Here is a 22,534-nt window from a genome sequence, read left to right as displayed (position 1 = left end):
AATATATATATATATATATATATATAGCAGATTCCCTGAAGATCAACATAGGATACTGAATCATGGGATCCCACTGTGACGCTATTCTACAAGACAGACGAAACGCGGCACATCCCAGTTTGAAGAATACAGCCAGGCCCAGTGGTCCATGCCTATAATTCCGGCACTTGGTTGAGGCTAAGGTGGGAGGATCACTTGATCCTGGGAGATTGAGACCAGCCAGGGCAACATAATAAGACCTCATCTCTACAAAAATTTAAAAATTAAAAAAAAAAAAATTAGCCGGGCGTGGTGACTCACACCTGTAGTTCCACCTACTCGGGAGGCTGAGGTGGGAGGATCGTTTGAGCCCAGGAGATCAAGGCTGCAGTGGGCTAGGATCGTGCCACTGCACTCCAGCCTGGACAACAGAGCGAGACCCTATCTCAAAGCAACAAAAACAGTTTGAAGAATATCACATTAAAAATGTATCCACCAGGCAAGGTGGCTCATACTCGTTAATCTCAGCACTTCGGGAGGCTGAGGTGAGAGGATCACTTGAGACCAGGAGTTCAAGACCAGCCTGGGTAACATAGTAAGACCCCATCTCTACAAAAATAAATAAATGGAGATAGATGTAAGTAAATAAATAAATAAATTAGCCAGGCTTGGTAGTGCACACCTGTAGTCCCAGATACTTGAGAGACTCAGGCAAGAGGATCACTTTAGGAGTTCAAGGTTGTAGTGAGCCATGATCATGTCATTGCACTTGTAGTGTGGGTGACAGAGCAAGACCCTGTTTCTATATATATGTGTGTGTGTATGTGTATATATACGTTTGTATATATGTGTATATATACGTGTATATATGTGTGTGTGTGTGTGTATATATGTATATATATGCGTGTGTGTGTGTGTATATATGTCCAAGAGGTAGTTATACTTCTGGTAGTTAAAGGAAGAAAACTTCTTGAGGCAGTTCTCCACCTTGGTGTTTATGTCAGCATGAATTAGAAAAGAAGTACATTGATGTTTTTCATTTTCTTTTGAGGCAGGATCTTGCTTTGTCACACAGGTTGAAGTGCAGTGGCACAATCATGGCTCTCCACAGCCTTTTTTTTGAGACTCTGTCTCAAAAAAAAAAAAAAAAAGATAGAGTCTCACTCTGTTGCCCAGTGCACTCTGGAGTGCTGTGGTGCGGTCTTGGCTCACTGCCACCTCCATCTCCTGGGTTAAAGCGATTATCTTGCCTCAACCTCCTGAGTAGCTGGGATTGCAGGTGTGCACCACCACACCTGGCTAATTTTTGTATTTTTAGTAGAGATGGGGTTTCGCCATGTTGGCCAGGCTAGTCTCGAACTCCTGACTGCTAATGATCTGCCTGCCTCGGCCTCCCAACATGCTGGGATTAAGGCGTGAGCCACTGCGCCTGGCCAGACGTTGATTTTTAAAGCCCGAGTCAGGGCCAGGCACAGTGGCTCACACCTGTAATTCCAGCACTTTGGGAGGCCAAGGCAGGCAGATCATGAGGTCAGGAATTTGAGACCAGCCTGACAAACATGGTGAAACCCCCATCTCTACTAAAAATACAAATATTAGATGGGCGTGGTGGCTCATGCCTGTAATCCCAGCTACTCAGAAGGCTGAGGCTGGAGAATTGCTTGAACCTGGGAGACTCCGTCTCAAAAAAATAAATGGGGGTCTCACTATGTTGCCCAGGCTGGTCTCAAACTCCTGGGCTCAAGGGATCCTCCCACCTCAGCCTCCCAAAGTGCTGGGATTTCTTTTAAATGGCGCTTTTTTTTAAAAAAAGAAAAAAAAATTTTTTAAATCAATGTGATTTATGCAAAGATGCGTTTAGCTGTTTCAAACTTGTGTTATGTTAATGCAAGTTTCTGTTACTAATTTCCTGTTTTCTTGTCAGTGTTTAGAAACCCACAGAACCAGGTCTGTTTGCTAGGTTTTTCTGCGTGTAGTGAAGTATTTTTCTGTAATAAACATTGAATCATTTTACTGCAACTTTTCCAAATCTGGTTCTAATTTGTTTGCCACTCATCTTCATCAGCCTTCATCCCCAAACTAATGTGTCTTTGTCCTCATGTGAAGTTTTCTATGTTTACAAATGAAGAAGTTTCTGAGTGAAGATTAAGTCATAATTATTTTTCTAATCAAAATTGAACATTCTTTTCAGGCAAATGTTTTTGTTGTTGTTCTCTTTTTTTGACTTCTAAATACAGTTGCCCTCTGGGCTGGCTGAGGCAGAGTACAGAAAGCCTTGTTCCAACTGTCCAGAGTTCTGGTTGGCAGAAAACGATAGAATAGCGAACAGGTGCCTATAGTCCACACAGCCCAGCTCGCATGTGGAGCACAGTAGGTCTCAGCCGTGATAAAGTGGAGAAACACAAAAACCATGACTACTCTTTAGTTTCCTATCTTTCACATCGCTTATTTTTCTCCTTTGGGAAGGCAGTTTAAGCACATATCTTGATTCATGGAGAGACCTAAAGATCCAAAGTATCTAAAAAGTTGGGAGTAGTGGCACACACCTATAGTCCCAGCCACTCAGGAGGCTAAGGCAGGAGGATCGCTTGAGGCCAGGAGGTTGAGTTTACAGGAGCTATGATCACTACACACCAACCTGGGCAACAGAATGAGATCCTGTCTCTAAATAAATAAAAGGTTTTTCTAAATGTTATCTCTCCTCAATAATTACAATTTATGTTTTAACATTAAGAAACACATCGATACATTGCAAAGGTGAAGGGTTGTTTTCCTGCATCAGGACCAATAATGGGTTAAGTTTATTTAAAAGTGCAGCAGGCCGGGCGCAGTGGCTCACGCCTGTAATCCCAACATTTTGGGAGGCCGAGGAGGGCGGCTCAAGAGGTCAGGAGTTCGAGACCAGCCTGACCAACATTATGAAACCTCGTCTCTACTGAAAATAAAAAAAAATTAGCCGGGTGTGGTGGCGCATGCCTGTGATCCCTGCTGCTCAGGAGGCTGAGGCAGAAGAATCACTTGAACCCAGGAGGTGGAGGTTGCACTGAACCGAGATCGCGCCATTGCACTCCAGCGTGGGCGTCAGAGCGAGACTCCGTCTCAAAAAAAAAAGCGGCCAGCAGAATTGGATTTGCTCCTAGTTCTGAGAAAGTCAAGAGTGCTCCCTTCTGTCTTCACTCTTTTCTCACCGTCCCCTGTCCCAGTCTATTTCTCACCTATTCCCAGCTTAGGTCATTGCAGAGCAAGTAAACCTTATACCCTACAAGGAGAAAACAGAGCAGCCACCCTCAACTGCCCCTCTGCCCTGTCTCGGAGGGCTGCAGGAGTAATGAGTCTGAACCGTCAAGTGCAGGCAGAACTCACACGTAGCCATCCTGAAGCAGTAACAAGCCTTTCTTTGGCTCTGCCCATGTCACTGTTGTTAGTTCAGTGGCAGCACGGGAGGATTCAGAGTAAACCACCATTGAAAGAAAGTACAGGGAGAAAAACGGCAATCAGAGCACTGGTAGATGCCTGGCAGCCACAAAGCTTCCTCCTCACCCTCTGCAGTCAGGCTTTTTGGTAAGGCAGCTTCAGAGACTGGGAAAGGTCAGGAAACAACAGTAGCCTCTTAAAGGTTTGTATTATGAGACTTAGGAAGGAAATGTGAATGAGTTGAGGTTATTTAGCCTGGATGCAAGAACACGAAAAGGAGTGGAAATTTGTTTTCTTTCAGTCTAAGAAGGGTTATTTTGGGAAGTGTGGCTACCAGCAGCTATTCCCTCTTTCCATTGCGGGTAGGCCGAGAAGGACTGGGTTTAAGTTACAGTGGGTGAGATGGAAGTTAACCTGTATTCAGGTGTTTTGAGTGCTGACAGTGTGCTGGTCACAGTGGATTAGCAGAAGGAAGAAGTGTGCCAGAAATTGAGAAGTATGGGCTCTGGGGCCAGCCAGCCTGACTCTGAAACCTGGCTTCAACACATAGTAGTGTTGGAAGCTTGGACAAAGTACTATACCTCTAAACCTCAATTGCCTCATCTGTAAAATGGGTATAATATACCTACTTCCTCATCAGTTATTTTTAAGATTAAGAGTTAATATAGGTAAGGTGCTTTAAAAAGTGTCTGGTATATATTAATCACATTTATATGTGATAAAAATAAATATTAGCATGAGCAGTAGAAAGGATCTTAGGATAATTTGGGCCAGCATTTCATTTTACAGATAAGGAGGCAAACAGAGAGATAGAATCGAGATTAGAAGCCAATTCTGTAGACTTCTAGTCCAGGGTGGTTGCCGCTAGTCCTAGCTGTTTTAGGAATCCATATTGCTTCAAAAGCATTTCCCTTTAGGTTCCTCTTCCCCTCGTCCTTATAGCTGGTATTTCTAGAGTACAAGCATATGTGGCCTCATTTAATCCCTTACAGCAGGCTATGAAGCAAATGCCACTATTATCCCCATTTTTTTATAAGTGACATCTGAGGCTCAGAGAGGTTCATTTACCTGCCCAAGGCTACACAGCTTCTGAGAAGTTCAGTCTGGATTAAAACCCAGACCTCTGACTTCAGAGCCTGTGCTTTTAACCACACCACTGATTTTCCTTAGAAAGTCTCAGTGGAGTGTGGTTGTACTCAATTAAACCATGTGAGTATTTGACAAAGGTGAGCTACAGGAGCCACAGGGCCCAGGGAATGTAAAGGTATTTTGCAATCCTTTTTCAACCTATATCTGCTTTGTTTTTATTTTTATTTATTTATGTTGTTGTTGTTTGCTTGTTTTCTTTTTTTTGAGACAGAGTTTTGCTGTTGTTGCTCAGGCTAGAGTGCAGTGGTGCAATTTCGGCTCACTGCAACCTCTGCCTCCCAGGTCCAAGCGGTTCTCCTGCCTCAGCCTCCCAAGTAGCTAGGCATGTACCACCACATCTGGCTAATTTTTGTATTTTTTTTTAGCAGAGGCAGGGTTTCACCATGATGGTCAGGCTGGTCTCGAACTCCTGATCTCAAGTGATCTGCCTGCCTCGGCCTCCTGAAGTGCTGGGATTACAGGCATGAGCCACTGTACCCGGCGTGCTTTGTTTTTAGACCTGGTTTCTCTTATGTGTCTTCTGACACAGTGCAGTTACACTAAAACAGGTTACCCAAAGAATCTACCTGGTGAAGAGAGTGAAATTTGAAGGTCATAGACCAGACCAAGAGAGGCCAGGAGCAGAGCTCTTATGAGATAGGGACCATGTGGAGGTTATCAGGGCTCTGGGCAAGGATGCTAATAGACCAGAGATGTCAGATGTCAGAATCCCCACCTTGACCAGTGATTCTTCACCATTAATTCCTATCAGATCCTGATGACAGCCTTGAACTTCCCTCTCTCTTGGAAAATGCAAAAGCTCACACACCAAAAAAGTATTTTGGAGTAGCTTCAAGGTTCATAACCCCCCAGCTTCACCTCTGTGCTTGGCAGCATAGTAATTAAGGTCACACTCTGGATTAAATGGCCTAGGGTCAAATCCTCCTTTACTAGTTAGCTGTGTAACCTTGAGCAAGTTACTTAACTTGGTCTTGGGCCTCCAGTTCCCTCAATGAGGGACTTTTAAATGAGGATAATCATAGCATTTGATTATAGGGTTGTTAGAATTAAATGAGTTAATGTATATGACATTCCTAGCACACGATTAACTCTATAGTAGTGTTCACTATATGATAGTATTGCTGCCCTTGGACCTTAGCCTATTTAGTAAATGTTTATGGACAGAATGAATGAATAATTCTAGTTGAGATGCCAAGCCCGGGGTAGAGCATTCCAATCAGCATGTCACAGATGGTCTATAGGGTTTTTGGGGTTTTTTTGTTTGTTTGTTTGTTTGTTTTGAGACGGAGTCTCACTCTGTCACCCAGGCTGGAGTGCAGTGGCACAATCTCGGCTCACTGCAAGCTCCACCTCCTGAGTTTATGCCATTCTCCTGTCTTAGACTCCCGAGTAGCTGAGACTACAGGTGCCCTCCACCACGCCTGGCTAGTTTTTTGTATTTTTAGTAGAGACAGGGTTTCACCCTGTTAGCCAGGATGGTCTGGATCTCCTGACCTTGTAATCCGCCCGCCTCAACCTCTCAAAGTGCTGGGATTACACCACCCCCAGCCGGTTTTTTGTTTTTCTTTTTTCTTTTTTCTTTTTTTTTAAACGGAGTTTCGCTGTTGTTGCCCAGGTGGGAGTGCAATGACACGATCTTAGCTCACCGCAACCTCCGCCTCCCAGGTTCAAGGGATTCTCCTGCCTCAGCCTCCCAAGTGGCTGGGATTACAGGCATGTGCCACCACGCCTGGCTAATTTTGTGTTTTTAGTAGAGACGGGGCTTCTCCGTGTTGATCAGGCTGGTCTCGAACTCCCAGATGGTCCATAGTTTTTCCAAGATATTGATCCGCTCAACCCTCAGGGCTGCCAAAGCCCCAGTTGGTCGCTTCTGGCTTCAAGCAGTGACATCTGCAATGTGAACTTCTGACTTGAAGCAGCAGCATCTGCAATGCAATGTACAAATATCTGTTTCTCTAGGTCACCTGACACGAAAACGGTTTGGGTAGCACCAGTTGAGGATATCAGTTGGTAAGTTGTGAGAATCCAGTAGGCAATCCAGATTCCAAGTCCAGGAGAATTTTGAGAATGGGTGTCAGAGAGTCTTCACGACTGCACTGAGTTTAGAGGCCGTGGGCTTCCTGCAGACTTCACAAGTGTTGGGGTCACAGCTAGAGCAGGCTCCATACCACAGTGGGTACAGAGGATGTCCTGCCAGCAGGAAGCTTCAGTGCTTCCCACATTGCACATGAGGGACCCAGGGAGTCACTCACAGGATTTGTGGAGAGCCCACAGTGTGAGGTGCTGCAGAAACCACTGTGACGCAGAAACCAGACTAGAGCCCAAAGCCTTGTGAAGGCAACAGACATTAAACAGATAGTGATAAGTACTGAAGTAGGTTGAGCCCAGAGGTGTGAGTGCTAGAAAAAGGTGGTACCTAGGCTGTGGGAGTTTATAACAGGACCCAGCCTTGTCTGCAAGGTGGACTCTAAGAGCTGTAGGAAACTATGGAAGGGTTTTAGTCAAGGAAGTGGTATGTTTAGATTTATCCTCTTTTTTTTCTTACAAATCCACTTTTATTTATTTACTTTTCATTAGTTTAAGTCCTTGAGGGGCACAGCATCACACAGATTCTGTGTTCAATAGCCTTAGCAAGATTGCTTGGGAATTTAGCACAAACCATGCCACTGTTTCCACGGGGCTGAGTTTACCTTTCCCCAGATTATGCTGGTTTTCTTCAGTTTGCTGCCAGCAGTCAGTGTGGTGGTCTTTGCTTTGTACATGTAAGTACATCTTTTGCCTAAATAGAATTCAGTTTCATTTCGAGCATAAATACCTTCAATTTTCTTTTTTTTTTTTCGGAGACGAAGTCTGGCTCTGTCACCCAGTCTGGAGTGCAGTGGTGCCATCTCACTGCAAGCTCCGCCTCCCGGGTTCATGCCATTCCCCTGCCTCAGCCTCCCGAGTAGCTGGGACTACAGGCACCTGCCACCATGCCCAGCTAATTTTTTTGTATTTTTAGTAGAGACAGGGTTTCACCATGTTAGCCAGGATGGTCTCAATCTCCTGACCTTGTGATCCACTGTCCTCAGCCTCCCAAAGTGCTGGGATTATAGGCATGAGCCACCGCACCCAGCCAATACCTTCAATTTTAATAAGAGCTGTGTCCTCCCTTTGGTTCTGGAGGCCCGACTTACAGCTAGCAAAAAATGGCCTTGGACTACAGCCTTCCAAATGTATTTATCTTATTGTTATTTTTGATACAGGGTCTCTCTTTGTCACCCAGGCTGGAATTCAGTGGTACAATCATAGCTCACTGCAACTTCAAACTCTTGGGGTCAGGCAATCCTCCCACCTCAGCCTCTTGTGTAGCTAGGACTGCAGGTATGTGCCACTACACCTGGCTAATTTTTTTTTTTTTTTGTAGAGACAGTGTCTTGCTGTGTTGCACACATTGGTCTTGAACTCCTAGCCTCAATTAATCCTCCTGCCTCAGCCTCCCAAAGCACTGGGATTGCAGGCATGAGCCACTACACCCTGCCCATATTTGCCTTTTAGAAGTCCTGTTCTCAGCAGGCCTCTACAGGCTCCAAGATGGTGGGAAGAGAGCTTTTTTAAAAAAATTCACCCTGACAGCATCAACATGAATGTTAGAACATTAGTTGGAAGAGGCTGAGGCAGGAGGATCACTTGAGCCCAGGAGTTCGAGGTTACAGTGAACTGTGATGGAGCCACTGCACTTCAATCTGGGTGGCAGAGTGATACTTTGTCTCTAAAAAAGGAAAGAAAAGGAAATGAATTGGAAACAGACAGAAGTTTCTCTGAGGACATAAGTTAGAAGACTCCTTATAGTAGTCAGGAGGTGAAAGGTGACACTTGCCTGAAATAAGTACCTGGACTTTTGAGGGAAAAGGAGGACTCAAGCATGATCCCCTGCCAATTCTGAGTGGAAGGCAGTACCATCCCTGGGATAGGGGATACTGAAAGTAAAATAGTTCTGGAAGGTTGGGACACATTGTGAGTTCTGTTAGGGACTTATTCCATGTGTGGTACATGTGGGATGTTCCCTGAGGAAGGCCAGTGGATAGATGGGTCTGAGCACAGGAGAGATGTTGGAGTAGGCAGAGAGAACCATCAGCAGTGGGGTTGACTGCCTGCCTTCAGCAGGGCTCCTTCCTAAGGGGAGAAAGTTTAGAAATGAATTTTAATCAGTGATTTCTTACTTTACGACCAGTTTGATTGGCATGCTTCTCTTCTATGCTCAACTTTTAGAATTCTTAGATAATGTATATTTTGAGTCCTTTTCATAAAAACCAATATAGTTCACTACTTTGAAGAATTCATCTTTTTTCTTCTTGTCTGTCTGGCCTCATGTAACTCCTTCCCTGAGTATCTTTGCAGTAGGAGAAAGCTGATTAACTCATAATGTGGTACTGTTCATTTTCTTAGATTTGTGACCCAGAAGGAAATCTCTGACCTCGGCTGTGGCTCTTGGTGCTGGCCAGAAGCCAACTTCATGTCTGAGTGCACGAGCAGCAGTTTGCCATGGAGAGCTTGGGGCTGCAGACGGTGACCCTTAGTGATGGGACAACAGCCTACGTCCAGCAAGCTGTCAAAGGTGAGTATTTCTGGAGACCTCAGGATCCTGCCCTGTCCCTCAGCCTCTGGAAAGGAGTGTCCATTTCTAAGAGTCCCACCATCACCTTGCCCTCCCGCCTGCTTACCCTTGCGCACGAGCACAGCTTGCTCTGCATTAGAATCTCCTGTGGTGCTTGATAAAAAGCGAACTCTAAAATAAAAGGCTACAAGTCAGACAATCCCAGTCATAGGAACCAGTACCTCTCAAAGACAGAATTCCTAATATGTATTGAGTAGTTCATAAATATTTCTGGAATGGGCCGGGCGCGGTGGCTCAAGCCTGTAATCCCAGCACTTTGGGAGGCCGAGACGGGCGGATCACGAGGTCAGGAGATCGAGACTATCCTGGCTAACATGGTGAAACCCCGTCTCTACTAAAAAATACAAAAAACTAGCCGGGCGAGGTGGCGGGCGCCTGTAGTCCCAGCTACTCGGGAGGCTGAGGCAGGAGAATGGCGTAAACCCGGGAGGCGGAGCTTGCAGTGAGCTGAGATCCGGCCACTGCACTCCAGCCGGGGTGACAGAGTGAGACTCCGTCTCAAAAAAAAAAAAAAAAAAAAAAAAAATATTTCTGGAATGGACACAGTGTTAGTTATGACTCCCTGCTTTTCAGATATCCCCATCACAGTTTTTTAGTGCTTTCTAGAAGCAGTTTATCATCTTAATTCAAGTATATTCAAACATTCAAACTACTAAGCATCTACCATGTACAAGATGCTCTTCTAAGCCAGGCATAGTGGCTCATGCCTATAATCCCAGCACTTAGGAGGCTGAGATGGAAGGATCACTGGAGGCCAGGAGTTGGAGACCAGCCCGGGCAACATAGCGAGACTCTGTCTCTAAAAAAATAATAAAAATAATAATCTGGGTGCAGTGGCATGCACCTTTAGTCTCAGCTATTCAGGAGACTGAGGCAGAAGGATCACTGAAACCCAGGAGTTTGAGGATTCAGTGAACTATCATTGCACCACTGCACACCAGCCTGGGTGACACAGCAAGATCCCATCTCTAAAAAAATTTTTTTTAAAAAGATACTCGACCGGGCGCGGTGGCTCAAGCCTGTAATCCCAGCACTTTGGGAGGCCGAGACGGGCGGATCACGAGGTCAGGAGATCGAGACCATCCTGGCTAATACGGTGAAACCCTGTCTCTACTTAAAATACAAAAAACTAGCCGGGCGACGAGGCGGGCGCCTGTAGTCCCAGCTACTCGGGAGGCTGAGGCAGGAGAATGGCGTAAACCCGGGAGGCGGAACTTGCAGTGAGCTGAGATCCGGCCACTGCACTCCAGCCTGGGTGGCAGAGCAAGACTCCATCTCAAAAAAAATAAAATAAAATAAAACAAAAAAAGATACTCTTCCAGATTCAGAGAGGAACACCCAAGCAGAGATCTCATGCCCTAATCCCCACTAGGGGATGCCAGAATTAAAAATATAGGGCACATAGTTAAATCTGAATTGGACATAACAATGAATACTCTTGTAGGATACGTATGTCCCAAATGTTGTAGGGACATATGTATACTATATACTAGGGACATACATATACCTCATATAAGGGATAGACATATGTAAACATGGGATTAAGCTGGGCTTGGTGGCATGCACCTGTAGTCTCAGTTACTTGGGAGGTTCAGATGGGAGGATCTCTTGAGGCCAGAAGTTTGAGGTCAGCCTAGACAACAGCAAGACCCCATCTCAAAAAAAGTAGGGGGTGTTAAATACTATAAAATACTAAAATAATACTAAGTTCTAAAAACAAAATGTAGTATTTATCTGAAATTCAGATTTACCTGGGCATCCTGTATTTTATCTGGCAATCCTACCCCCACTCTCAAGGTACTTAAAATCAGGCTAGGTGTGGAGTCAGAATAAAGTGTTTAGGGCAAGGCCTGCAGGCCAGGGACACTCTTCCTTTCTTGCCAGTGTTCTCAAGCAGCCAGATAGCATTTGTGTCTTCCTTGGACAGCACTGGGCAAATACTGCCTTGTTCCTATTCTTCATTTTGCGATTTCTGGACTTCATGATTGTCACTGTCCTCATAAAGCATTGTCATTGCAACATTGCCCTCCATTTCAACACACTATCAGAATATATTTCCGCTCCTATGTTTACAGATAAGTTGTTTATTGATTTCATTTTAAGTTGTCTGTTTCCTGGTGATGACTAAGGAGGCCCCTTAATCTCATCAGTAAGCTCTTTCCATATGACAGTCTGTGGGGGTCCCTTCTGGAAAGGTTTCTTGTCAAGAGCTGTCTGTGACGTGTGGGTTCTTGCTGGCTTCATCTTCTTGAGGATGCAACTTCTCTAGAATACTTTTGAAGCCTGAAACTCTCTCTTTGCAGACTTCCCACTCCAGGTCTTGCCCCTCCAGTGCAGTCTCCGTGGGATGGAAGAACTTAGAACTCTAGCTAGGGTTGTGTTTACTCCTTGGACCCAGTTAGTTCCCATGCCTCAGTCTTCCACTGAGAATTAATGGTCAAATGAATGAATAAAAAGCAAGTGACCACACCTGGCCTGAGAGAGCCACTCTTTCCTTATATGTGTCTTTCTTATGTATTTCTTTATTGTGTCAGTCTTCCTGGCTGTTCTGTGCCCACTCTGTCGTGTTGCAGTGTGCACTTACACACATGCGCACTCACTCACTCACAACAGATTTTCCCTCTGCTCAAGGTAGAGCTGTCCTTCAGAGACCAGAACCACACTTTCCTGAAAGGCTTCTCTAACTGGTGAGCTCCTCTGAAGCTTTTGACTGAGGCACATTTGTCTCTGTCTGCCGGAAGCCCTAAAATTGTATGAGACTTATCTTTAATTAGGATGAGTATAAAATGTATTATTCAAATACAGCATTTTAAAAGTGTAAGAGTGTGCTATTAATAAATGCACTGGGATGGTTCCAGGCAAACTGGGGCATATGGTCACCTCTGTGATGGGATGCGAGGCCCTTGTCAGTCAGCTGTTCTCCCCACTGTCTCTCTCCATTGTAGTCTCTAGTTGTTTGAGGAAATAGTAGGCTAAGTTTTTTCTTCAGACAACTCTTCTCAACATTTTGTTTTCTACCTTGAAGTAGTACCCACTCTGCTGGCAGTAGCTTGCCGATGCTTTCAGAACCCCAAGTACTGATGCCCTTGCCAGGACAGATAAATTGTTAAAATGAGGGTAGCCTACTGCTCTATGGGTGGGAGGGAAGAAAATGGGTTCCTCTTCCCCCCATCTCAGCTGCCTTTCCTATTTCTTACCTTTATCTCCACCTTACCTGCCTTTGGTTAGTTGTAGGACTGTTAGTTACTGACCCCAAGAAGACTCAGTTTGGGAACAAGTTTGGGGATTCCTCTAAAGGGGAGATGTCAGCAGAGACTTGGACTGGAAGTAACTGTCTTTCCCACGTGAGTGCTCAGTTTCCTAAACCTCAGTCTTCTAAGGAAAGGACAAATCACTTGTCATTAACTTTTTTTTTCTTTTTTCTTTCTTTTTTTCTTTTTGTTTTTTGTGTTTTTTTTTTTTTGAGACGGAGTCTTACCCTGTCGCCCAGCCTGGAGTGCAGTGGCACCATCTCGGCTCACTGCAACCTCCACCTCCTGGGTTCAAGCGATTCTCCTGCCTCAGCCTCCTGAGTACCTGGTACTACAGGTGTGTGCCACCATGCCTGGTTAATTTTTTTGTATTTTTAGTAGAGACACGGTTTCATCATTTTGACTAGACTGGTCTTGAACTCCTGACCTCAGGTTATCTGCCTGCCTCAGCCTCCCAAAGTGCTGGGATTATAGGCGTGAGCCACCACACCCAGCCTAACTTTTTTTTTTTTTCTTTTTGAGACAGGACCTCACTCTGTCACCCAGACTGGAGTACGGTGGTACAATCTCAGCTCACCGCAACCTCTGCCTCCTGGGTTCAAGTGATTCTCCTGCCTCAGCCTCCTGAGTAGCTGGGATGACAGGCACCTGCCACTGCACCCAGTTAATTTTTTTGTATTTTTAGTAGAGACAGGATTTCACCATGTTGGCTAGGCTGGTCTCGAACTCCTGACCTCAGGTAATCTGCTCGCCTCGGCCTCCCGAAGTGCTGGGATTACAGATGTAAGCCACCATGCCCAGCCTTTTTTAAATTTATTTTTTATTTTTTTGAGACAGGATCTTACTCTCTCACCCAGGCTGGACTGCAGTGGCACAATCATGGCTCACTGCAACCTCTGCCTCTTGGGCTCAAGCAATCCTCGCACCTCAGCCTCCCGAGTAACTGGGACCACAGGCATGCACCACTGCACCCAGCTAATTTTTGTGTTTTTTGTAGAGACAGGGTTTTGTCACATAGCTCAGGCTGGTCTCAAACTCCTGAGCTCAAGCGATCCACCCACCTTGGCCTCCCAAAGTGCTCGGATTATAGGCATAAGCCACCAAATCTGACCATCATTACCTCTTCAATCTCTCTTTCTTTGCTTTCTCATTTCTCTTCTTCCTTCCCCCTCTCTCAGACTCACTGGACACAAGGAAGGGTCGTCTAGTTCTAATTTAAAGAGCCTTATTAGAAGTGCTTTCCAGTTAGGTAAAAGAAGAGTAATATCTTTGAAATCTGGAGTCTTGTTCATTTTTATGCTGCTTGTTGTGTTGCCTTAGGTGATCTAATTTTTTACTAGAAAATTGAAATGAAAATATCAGAGATCAATGAAGGAACCATTATTCAACAGTGGCAGTGGAATAAGACCTACATGGACACATAATAGCATAATAGTTGTACTCACATAGTTCTCTATTGCTTTACTTTCCATCTCTTCTAAAATGCATATTGGGCTTATAATAAAAGCTCGAATTTATTGAGGGCTGACCATATATACCTGGCACTCTTCCCAGTCTTTTATATTCATTAACTCATTTAACCCTAACAGAAACCTTATAAGAAAGACACAGCTTTCAATCCCCATTTTACGAAAAGGAAACTGAGGCACAGAGGTTAGTTAAATAAGCTGTCCGGCCGGGCGCGGTGGCTCAAGCCTGTAATCCCAGCACTTTGGGAGGCCGAGACGGGCGGATCACGAGGTCAGGAGATCGAGACCATCCTGGCTAACACGGTGAAACCCCGTCTCTACTAAAATACAAAAAAACTAGCCGGGCGAGGTGGCGGGCGCCTGTAGTCCCAGCTACTCGGGAGGCTGAGGCAGGAGAATGGTGTAAAACCCGGGAGGCGGAGCTTGCAGTGAGCTGAGATCTGGCCACTGCACTCCAGTCCGGGAGACAGAGCGAGACTCCGCCTCAAAAAAAAAAAAATAATAATAATAATAATAATAATAAGCTGTCCAAGATCACACAGCTGTTAAGAAGTAGAGCTGGAATTCAAACTCAGGAGGCCTGGCCTGGTTCCAGAGTCTATTGTTTTTAACCATTAAGCTATATAGCCTGCCTTCACAGGGGCTCCTGGTCTTAGCACACTGTCATAGTGAGGGATGAGGGGATATGTTTTGATTTTGTTAGTTTGAGCTATATCTGAATTTTGACCCATTAGGGCCCATCCAGGTTTAAGGGCCATTAGTTCAAGTCTCAGCAACTTACTGTTAGGTTGGAAGTTTCCACTTGCCTGGGCATGGATAGAAAAATAAATGAAGTTACTCCTCCTGTCAGTAACTGGAAGGGAATCTGTTGGGAGATGATGGGTTCTGGCAAGGCAAGTGTCTTCACCCTTAGTGTCTCAAGGCCCAGGCCTAGGGAGATGGAGCAAGGGAACAAGGAAGATGTTACCCATGCCTAGACCTGCAGCCTCGTGCCTAGAGACTCAAATAAGCCTCAGCTAAAAACAGGCAGGTGTTTCTTAGCCCTCTTCTGGTCCTGGCCCATTTCTCTCCGTTTCCACCCTAATAGGAGAAAAGCTTCTTGAAGGGCAGGTGATCCAGCTTGAGGATGGGACCACTGCATACATTCACCAGGTGACGGTACAGAAAGGTGAGGGCACCCCAACACACCATGCCTTGTGGAGGGAAGCCTGACAGCCCCTACCAAGGGACCCCTCCATGACACTGAGCTCCAGGGAAAAGCAGGCATTGCTCTCGTTACAGAATCTCTCTCCTTTGAGGATGGTCAACCTGTGCAGCTGGAAGATGGCAGCATGGCTTACATACACCGCACACCCAGAGGTAGGGTTACCATCATCACAACTGGGGAAAGGATGGGAGGCCGGACAGGAGGATGGGGTGGCAGGACTGAAGGATGGGGTGGCACACAACTGGGGTGTAGACATGGGAGCTGTCGTCTCCACGGTACACACATGCTCACCTGGATTAGCAGCCTTGCCCACCTTCCCTGGTGCAGACCACAGGAGCAGCTATGTCTGCCACTGGGAGGTGCGCCTTGGGGATCAGTCACATGGACTTTGATGATGGCCTTGGCTCCAGCACAGCCACAAAGTCTTAGGGCTTTAAATAGGACCTGAGGATATCATCCAAGACCAGGATAAAAAACTAGTATTTAAGAATGAAGCTCCTAAGGTGCTGAAGAATAACAATTTATTCCTTCTGCAGGTAGTTTCTTGAGTGACTGTTGCATGCCTGGCGTTGTGTTAGGTGTAGAGTATACAAGAGAGAACAAAGTCAGACACAGTCCCTGCTCTCCTAGAGTCTAGAGGGGGAAATAGAAGTGAAACAAGCCATCAGTGATGAACTGATCATACAAACAGAGATCAGGCTCAAGGAGGGCTTCTCTGAGGAAGTGATGCTTGGGCTGAGAGGTAAAGAATGAGGTAGACTTAGCCGGGGGAAAAGAGATGGCAGGGAGGGTTCAGTACTTCAGGCAGAAGGAATAGCATGTGCAGGCCTAGAGCTGGGGGGAAGAAAGAATAGCACATTCCAGGAACTGCTAGGAGCTAGAGCCCTGGGAGCAAAAGAGCAGGAGGAAACTGGAGAGAGAAAGACAGGGCTGGCACACTCTGGGTTTGAGTGTCAGGGTGAGGATTTTGGTCTTTATCATGAGACCAGTGGGAAGCATTTAAACTCTTCAGGCAGTTAAGTGACATGGTCACAATTGTGTCCTGCAAAGATCCCTCTGGATGTTGTGCTGCCTGGAGGGAACTAGAGGGGGTAAGGAGTGACTGGTCAGGAGGCTCTTGTGGTCATCTAAGCCGAGATGATCATGGGCCCCTGTCAGGTCCTCAAGGAGCTTGTGAGTTCCCATTTAGTGTACCATAGGAGACCTCGTCCTTAGGTGAGACAGCCCCAGAAGGAGGAACAGCAAGAGTGGATCACAAAGTGAAGGACCATGAGAAATTGGATGCTGAAACCCTCCTTGGTATCTGTATCTCTCATTAACTTAAAGGTAGGGTCCCAGCTGTATCTCTTCCCCTTGTGTGGCATCAGGGCTAACCGCGTGTTCCCTGCAGAAGGCTATGACCCCAGCACCCTGGAAGCTGTCCAGCTGGAAGATGGCTCCACTGCCTACATTCATCACCCTGTGGCTGTGCCATCGGAGAGCACCATCCTGGCCGTACAGACAGAGGTGGGCTTGGAGGACCTGGCAGCAGAGGATGATGAGGGCTTCAATGCAGACACAGTGGTGGCCCTAGAGCAGTATGCCAGCAAGGTGAGCATGCAGAGCCTGACACAGTCTGTCACTCTCTAGACAACGGGGCCTTGCCTGTGCACTGCCTCTTGGCCCTGCCAGAACTTCGCCTCTTAAGAGGATAAGGGCAGCCCTGTGCTTGGGCACCATGTAGGATATTCCCTTTGCCCCTCTACCCCAGCTCCCCCAACTCACCTGTCACACATCATTGTCTAGGGCATGCAACACAGCCTGGCCTGGCTGCTGACAGCTGTTTACGCTCACTTTTGTTTACGCTGTCTCTGCAGAGGGAAGGCTGCCATAAGAAACAGTGACATCCTTATGCTGGGGAGTTAGGCATAGTTTCACTTTGGCTGCTGTAGTAATCCTCTGCACTAGCTGGGAAAGCCCTGCCAGTGCCTTGTATGAGCTTTCTAGTCTACTGAGGTAATTGTATTTATTTCTTCTCTGTGACTCACTTAGTCATTTGGAAAATTAACCTCAGTGGGCTATGACAAGGGCATGTGCAACAGAACAGCTGGGATTCCTGGATTATGAGGCCCACACAGTAGCTCAGCTGGAAAGGATAAGGGTCCTGGCTCTGCAAATACCAGTTAGTCCAAGTTCTTTCTGCCGGAACCATGGTCCTGCCTGTGGGGAAAAGGGTACAGAGATCTCTGAGCTTTCCAAACCAGGGTGTTCCCTTCCTGGAATGACTGCAGAGCCTCAGGCTGAATGTGCCAGGGTTTCCTGCATGTTCCTTCCTTCCAGCAGTTTTACCCGAAGATGGGGGAAGTTTTTTATTTATAACGAAACCAGTGTGGCTGAATGGTGGGGGAAAAAAGGAAGTCCTTAGGTCNAAAAAAAAAATAATAATAATAATAATAATAATAAGCTGTCCAAGATCACACAGCTGTTAAGAAGTAGAGCTGGAATTCAAACTCAGGAGGCCTGGCCTGGTTCCAGAGTCTATTGTTTTAACCATTAAGCTATATAGCCTGCCTTCACAGGGGCTCCTGGTCTTAGCACACTGTCATAGTGAGGGATGAGGGGATATGTTTTGATTTTGTTAGTTTGAGCTATATCTGAATTTTGACCCATTAGGGCCCATCCAGGTTTAAGGGCCATTAGTTCAAGTCTCAGCAACTTACTGTTAGGTTGGAAGTTTCCACTTGCCTGGGCATGGATAGAAAATAAATGAAGTTACTCCTCCTGTCAGTAACTGGAAGGGAATCTGTTGGGAGATGATGGGTTCTGGCAAGGCAAGTGTCTTCACCCTTAGTGTCTCAAGGCCCAGGCCTAGGGAGATGGAGCAAGGGAACAAGGAAGATGTTACCCATGCCTAGACCTGCAGCCTCGTGCCTAGAGACTCAAATAAGCCTCAGCTAAAACAGGCAGGTGTTTCTTAGCCCTCTTCTGGTCCTGGCCCATTTCTCTCCGTTTCCACCCTAATAGGAGAAAAGCTTCTTGAAGGGCAGGTGATCCAGCTTGAGGATGGGACCACTGCATACATTCACCAGGTGACGGTACAGAAAGGTGAGGGCACCCCAACACACCATGCCTTGTGGAGGGAAGCCTGACAGCCCCTACCAAGGGACCCCTCCATGACACTGAGCTCCAGGGAAAAGCAGGCATTGCTCTCGTTACAGAATCTCTCTCCTTTGAGGATGGTCAACCTGTGCAGCTGGAAGATGGCAGCATGGCTTACATACACCGCACACCCAGAGGTAGGGTTACCATCATCACAACTGGGGAAAGGATGGGAGGCCGGACAGGAGGATGGGGTGGCAGGACTGAAGGATGGGGTGGCACACAACTGGGGTGTAGACATGGGAGCTGTCGTCTCCACGGTACACACATGCTCACCTGGATTAGCAGCCTTGCCCACCTTCCCTGGTGCAGACCACAGGAGCAGCTATGTCTGCCACTGGGAGGTGCGCCTTGGGGATCAGTCACATGGACTTTGATGATGGCCTTGGCTCCAGCACAGCCACAAAGTCTTAGGGCTTTAAATAGGACCTGAGGATATCATCCAAGACCAGGATAAAAAACTAGTATTTAAGAATGAAGCTCCTAAGGTGCTGAAGAATAACAATTTATTCCTTCTGCAGGTAGTTTCTTGAGTGACTGTTGCATGCCTGGCGTTGTGTTAGGTGTAGAGTATACAAGAGAGAACAAAGTCAGACACAGTCCCTGCTCTCCTAGAGTCTAGAGGGGAAATAGAAGTGAAACAAGCCATCAGTGATGAACTGATCATACAAACAGAGATCAGGCTCAAGGAGGGCTTCTCTGAGGAAGTGATGCTTGGGCTGAGAGGTAAAGAATGAGGTAGACTTAGCCGGGGAAAAGAGATGGCAGGGAGGGTTCAGTACTTCAGGCAGAAGGAATAGCATGTGCAGGCCTAGAGCTGGGGGGAAGAAAGAATAGCACATTCCAGGAACTGCTAGGAGCTAGAGCCCTGGGAGCAAAAGAGCAGGAGGAAACTGGAGAGAGAAAGACAGGGCTGGCACACTCTGGGTTTGAGTGTCAGGGTGAGGATTTTGGTCTTTATCATGAGACCAGTGGGAAGCATTTAAACTCTTCAGGCAGTTAAGTGACATGGTCACAATTGTGTCCTGCAAAGATCCCTCTGGATGTTGTGCTGCCTGGAGGGAACTAGAGGGGTAAGGAGTGACTGGTCAGGAGGCTCTTGTGGTCATCTAAGCCGAGATGATCATGGGCCCCTGTCAGGTCCTCAAGGAGCTTGTGAGTTCCCATTTAGTGTACCATAGGAGACCTCGTCCTTAGGTGAGACAGCCCCAGAAGGAGGAACAGCAAGAGTGGATCACAAAGTGAAGGACCATGAGAAATTGGATGCTGAAACCCTCCTTGGTATCTGTATCTCTCATTAACTTAAAGGTAGGGTCCCAGCTGTATCTCTTCCCCTTGTGTGGCATCAGGGCTAACCGCGTGTTCCCTGCAGAAGGCTATGACCCCAGCACCCTGGAAGCTGTCCAGCTGGAAGATGGCTCCACTGCCTACATTCATCACCCTGTGGCTGTGCCATCGGAGAGCACCATCCTGGCCGTACAGACAGAGGTGGGCTTGGAGGACCTGGCAGCAGAGGATGATGAGGGCTTCAATGCAGACACAGTGGTGGCCCTAGAGCAGTATGCCAGCAAGGTGAGCATGCAGAGCCTGACACAGTCTGTCACTCTCTAGACAACGGGGCCTTGCCTGTGCACTGCCTCTTGGCCCTGCCAGAACTTCGCCTCTTAAGAGGATAAGGGCAGCCCTGTGCTTGGGCACCATGTAGGATATTCCCTTTGCCCCTCTACCCCAGCTCCCCAACTCACCTGTCACACATCATTGTCTAGGGCATGCAACACAGCCTGGCCTGGCTGCTGACAGCTGTTTACGCTCACTTTTGTTTACGCTGTCTCTGCAGAGGGAAGGCTGCCATAAGAAACAGTGACATCCTTATGCTGGGGAGTTAGGCATAGTTTCACTTTGGCTGCTGTAGTAATCCTCTGCACTAGCTGGGAAAGCCCTGCCAGTGCCTTGTATGAGCTTTCTAGTCTACTGAGGTAATTGTATTTATTTCTTCTCTGTGACTCACTTAGTCATTTGGAAAATTAACCTCAGTGGGCTATGACAAGGGCATGTGCAACAGAACAGCTGGGATTCCTGGATTATGAGGCCCACACAGTAGCTCAGCTGGAAAGGATAAGGGTCCTGGCTCTGCAAATACCAGTTAGTCCAAGTTCTTTCTGCCGGAACCATGGTCCTGCCTGTGGGGAAAAGGGTACAGAGATCTCTGAGCTTTCCAAACCAGGGTGTTCCCTTCCTGGAATGACTGCAGAGCCTCAGGCTGAATGTGCCAGGGTTTCCTGCATGTTCCTTCCTTCCAGCAGTTTTACCCGAAGATGGGGAAGTTTTTTATTTATAACGAAACCAGTGTGGCTGAATGGTGGGGGAAAAAAGGAAGTCCTTAGGTCTTTTCAAAATGAAGCACAGGCTAGGTGCAGAGGCTCACACCTGTAATCCCAGCACTTTGGGAGGCTGAGGCAGGTGGATCGCTTGAGTCCAGTCTGGGCAACATGGCGAAACCTCATCTCTACAAAAAAAATACAAAAACAAATTAGCGGCCGGGTGCGGTGGCTCAAGCCTGTAATCCCAGCACTTTGGGAGGCCGAGACGGGTGGATCACGAGGTCAGGAGATCGAAACCATCCTGGCTAACACAGTGAAACCCCGTCTCTACTAAAAAATACAAAAAACTAGCCGGGCGAGGTGGCAGGCACCTGTAGTCCCAGCTACTCGGGATGCTGAGGCAGGAGAATGGCATAAACCCGGGAGGCGGAGCTTTTAGTGACCCGAGATCCGGCCACTGCACTCCAGCCTGGGCGACAGAGCGAGACTCCGTCTCAAAAAAAACAAATTAGCTGGGCATGGTGGTGCCCACCTGTGGTCCCAGCTACTGGGAAGCGGAGGTGGGCGGATCAGGAGGCAGTGATTGCAGTGAGCTGAGATTGTCCCACTGCACTCCAGNGTGAAACCCCGTCTCTACTAAAAAATACAAAAAACTAGCCGGGCGAGGTGGCAGGCACCTGTAGTCCCAGCTACTCGGGATGCTGAGGCAGGAGAATGGCATAAACCCGGGAGGCGGAGCTTTTAGTGACCCGAGATCCGGCCACTGCACTCCAGCCTGGGCGACAGAGCGAGACTCCGTCTCAAAAAAAACAAATTAGCTGGGCATGGTGGTGCCCACCTGTGGTCCCAGCTACTGGGAAGCGGAGGTGGGCGGATCAGGAGGCAGTGATTGCAGTGAGCTGAGATTGTCCCACTGCACTCCAGCCTGGGCAACAGAGGGAGACCCTATCAAAAAAAAAAAAAAAAAAAAAAAGCAGCAGCAGCAGCACAAAACTTTACAGCAGGCTACGTTCACTCCCACCCCAGTTCCCTGAGGTATATTTTAGAGACCAAATGTGAGATTCGATGTTGATGTAAAGAGAAGTGGGTTTTATTTAACTCATGAACCCTGAGATCTGTGCTTGCTCTACCGCTACCTAGTCCAAACTTGGGTGAGTCCTTCCTCTCCCAGACCTCAGCTTATTCCTAATATGATGAGATGGGACAAGATGATCTCAGAGGTCACTTCCATCCCCCATGTTCCTTGATTCCCATGATTACCCCAGGAGCTAGTGAGACATGGAATGAAATCCAAGTGCCTGTGTGGGTTAGCCCGCCAAGCAGGTCTGGCCACCTCTGACCCTGCCCTCTACCCAGAAGCTGCTTAAGTGTCCATGAAACTCACAGCTGCTTGAGCCCGTGAGCTGGAGCCTAACTAGACAGACCTTGCCATGAATTTGGCGTTACCCCTGTGTCCCCTGCTCACCATGACTTGCAGAGTTCAGTTTCAGGAGCTCCTGGAAAGACCAGAGTGTGATTCTGAAACATTCCAGAAAGAAAGACTAAGGGACACCAGGACCCTGCCCCGGCAAGCAGAAGAGCAATAAGGGCTCTTTGCATCCAGTGGCTGGTGTGAGATGGGTGGTTTTAGCAATATCCCCAGAAGAGGAGACAAAAGGGGAGGACTTGTCAGCTGGGTGCTGTCATCAGAGCTGACATTTCTGGTGGGAACTGCAGCACTCCCCTGGATGCTTCTGGTCGTGGCCACCTCACTCTAGGCCCCATGTCCTATCAGATGAACCTGGGTGAGCTCATCTCCACAGCAAGCCCCCTTGTTTATGTACTTTTTAAGCACTAGTTTCGTGCCAGGAGGAAGGGGACCCCTCCCATCAGAAGATGAAGGTCTTGAGAGTTGCAGGCTCCTAGGCATGTGTACTAAGAAGGAGGGTTTCTGGCACTTGGCCCAGTTC

At 47.2% G+C, this 22,534-nt stretch overlaps 1 protein-coding gene across 9 annotated transcripts in view; it reads left to right on the top strand.

The window, feature by feature from the left end:
• ZNF76 (zinc finger protein 76) overlaps nucleotides 1-22,534 on the top strand; it is a 40,807-nt gene that overhangs the window by 12,232 nt on the left and 6,041 nt on the right. For 4 of the 9 annotated variants that reach the window (XM_017853601.1, XM_017853603.1, XM_017853604.1 and 1 more), the window contains exons 2-5: nucleotides 8,971-9,139; nucleotides 15,007-15,087; nucleotides 15,201-15,278; nucleotides 16,517-16,716. In XM_017853601.1, the coding sequence (XP_017709090.1) occupies nucleotides 9,067-9,139; nucleotides 15,007-15,087; nucleotides 15,201-15,278; nucleotides 16,517-16,716 (432 nt within the window). In that variant the 5' untranslated portion in view covers nucleotides 8,971-9,066. Of the gene's footprint in view, nucleotides 1-6,501; nucleotides 6,553-8,970; nucleotides 9,140-15,006; nucleotides 15,088-15,200; nucleotides 15,279-16,341; nucleotides 16,426-16,516; nucleotides 16,717-18,098; nucleotides 18,211-18,323; nucleotides 18,402-19,461; nucleotides 19,546-19,636; nucleotides 19,837-22,534 lie in introns of those variants that run through there. The other 5 variants (XM_017853598.1, XM_017853602.1, XM_017853596.1 and 2 more) reach the window with 3 other exon arrangements.

The sequence above is a fragment of the Rhinopithecus bieti genome, unplaced genomic scaffold, assembly GCF_001698545.2.
Source record: "Rhinopithecus bieti isolate Rb0 unplaced genomic scaffold, ASM169854v2 scaffold_36553, whole genome shotgun sequence".
In the NCBI taxonomy this organism is placed as follows: domain Eukaryota; kingdom Metazoa; phylum Chordata; class Mammalia; order Primates; family Cercopithecidae; genus Rhinopithecus; species Rhinopithecus bieti.
The sequence above is the reverse complement of the archived record's forward strand: the minus strand, read 5'-3'. Positions and strand labels throughout refer to the sequence as shown.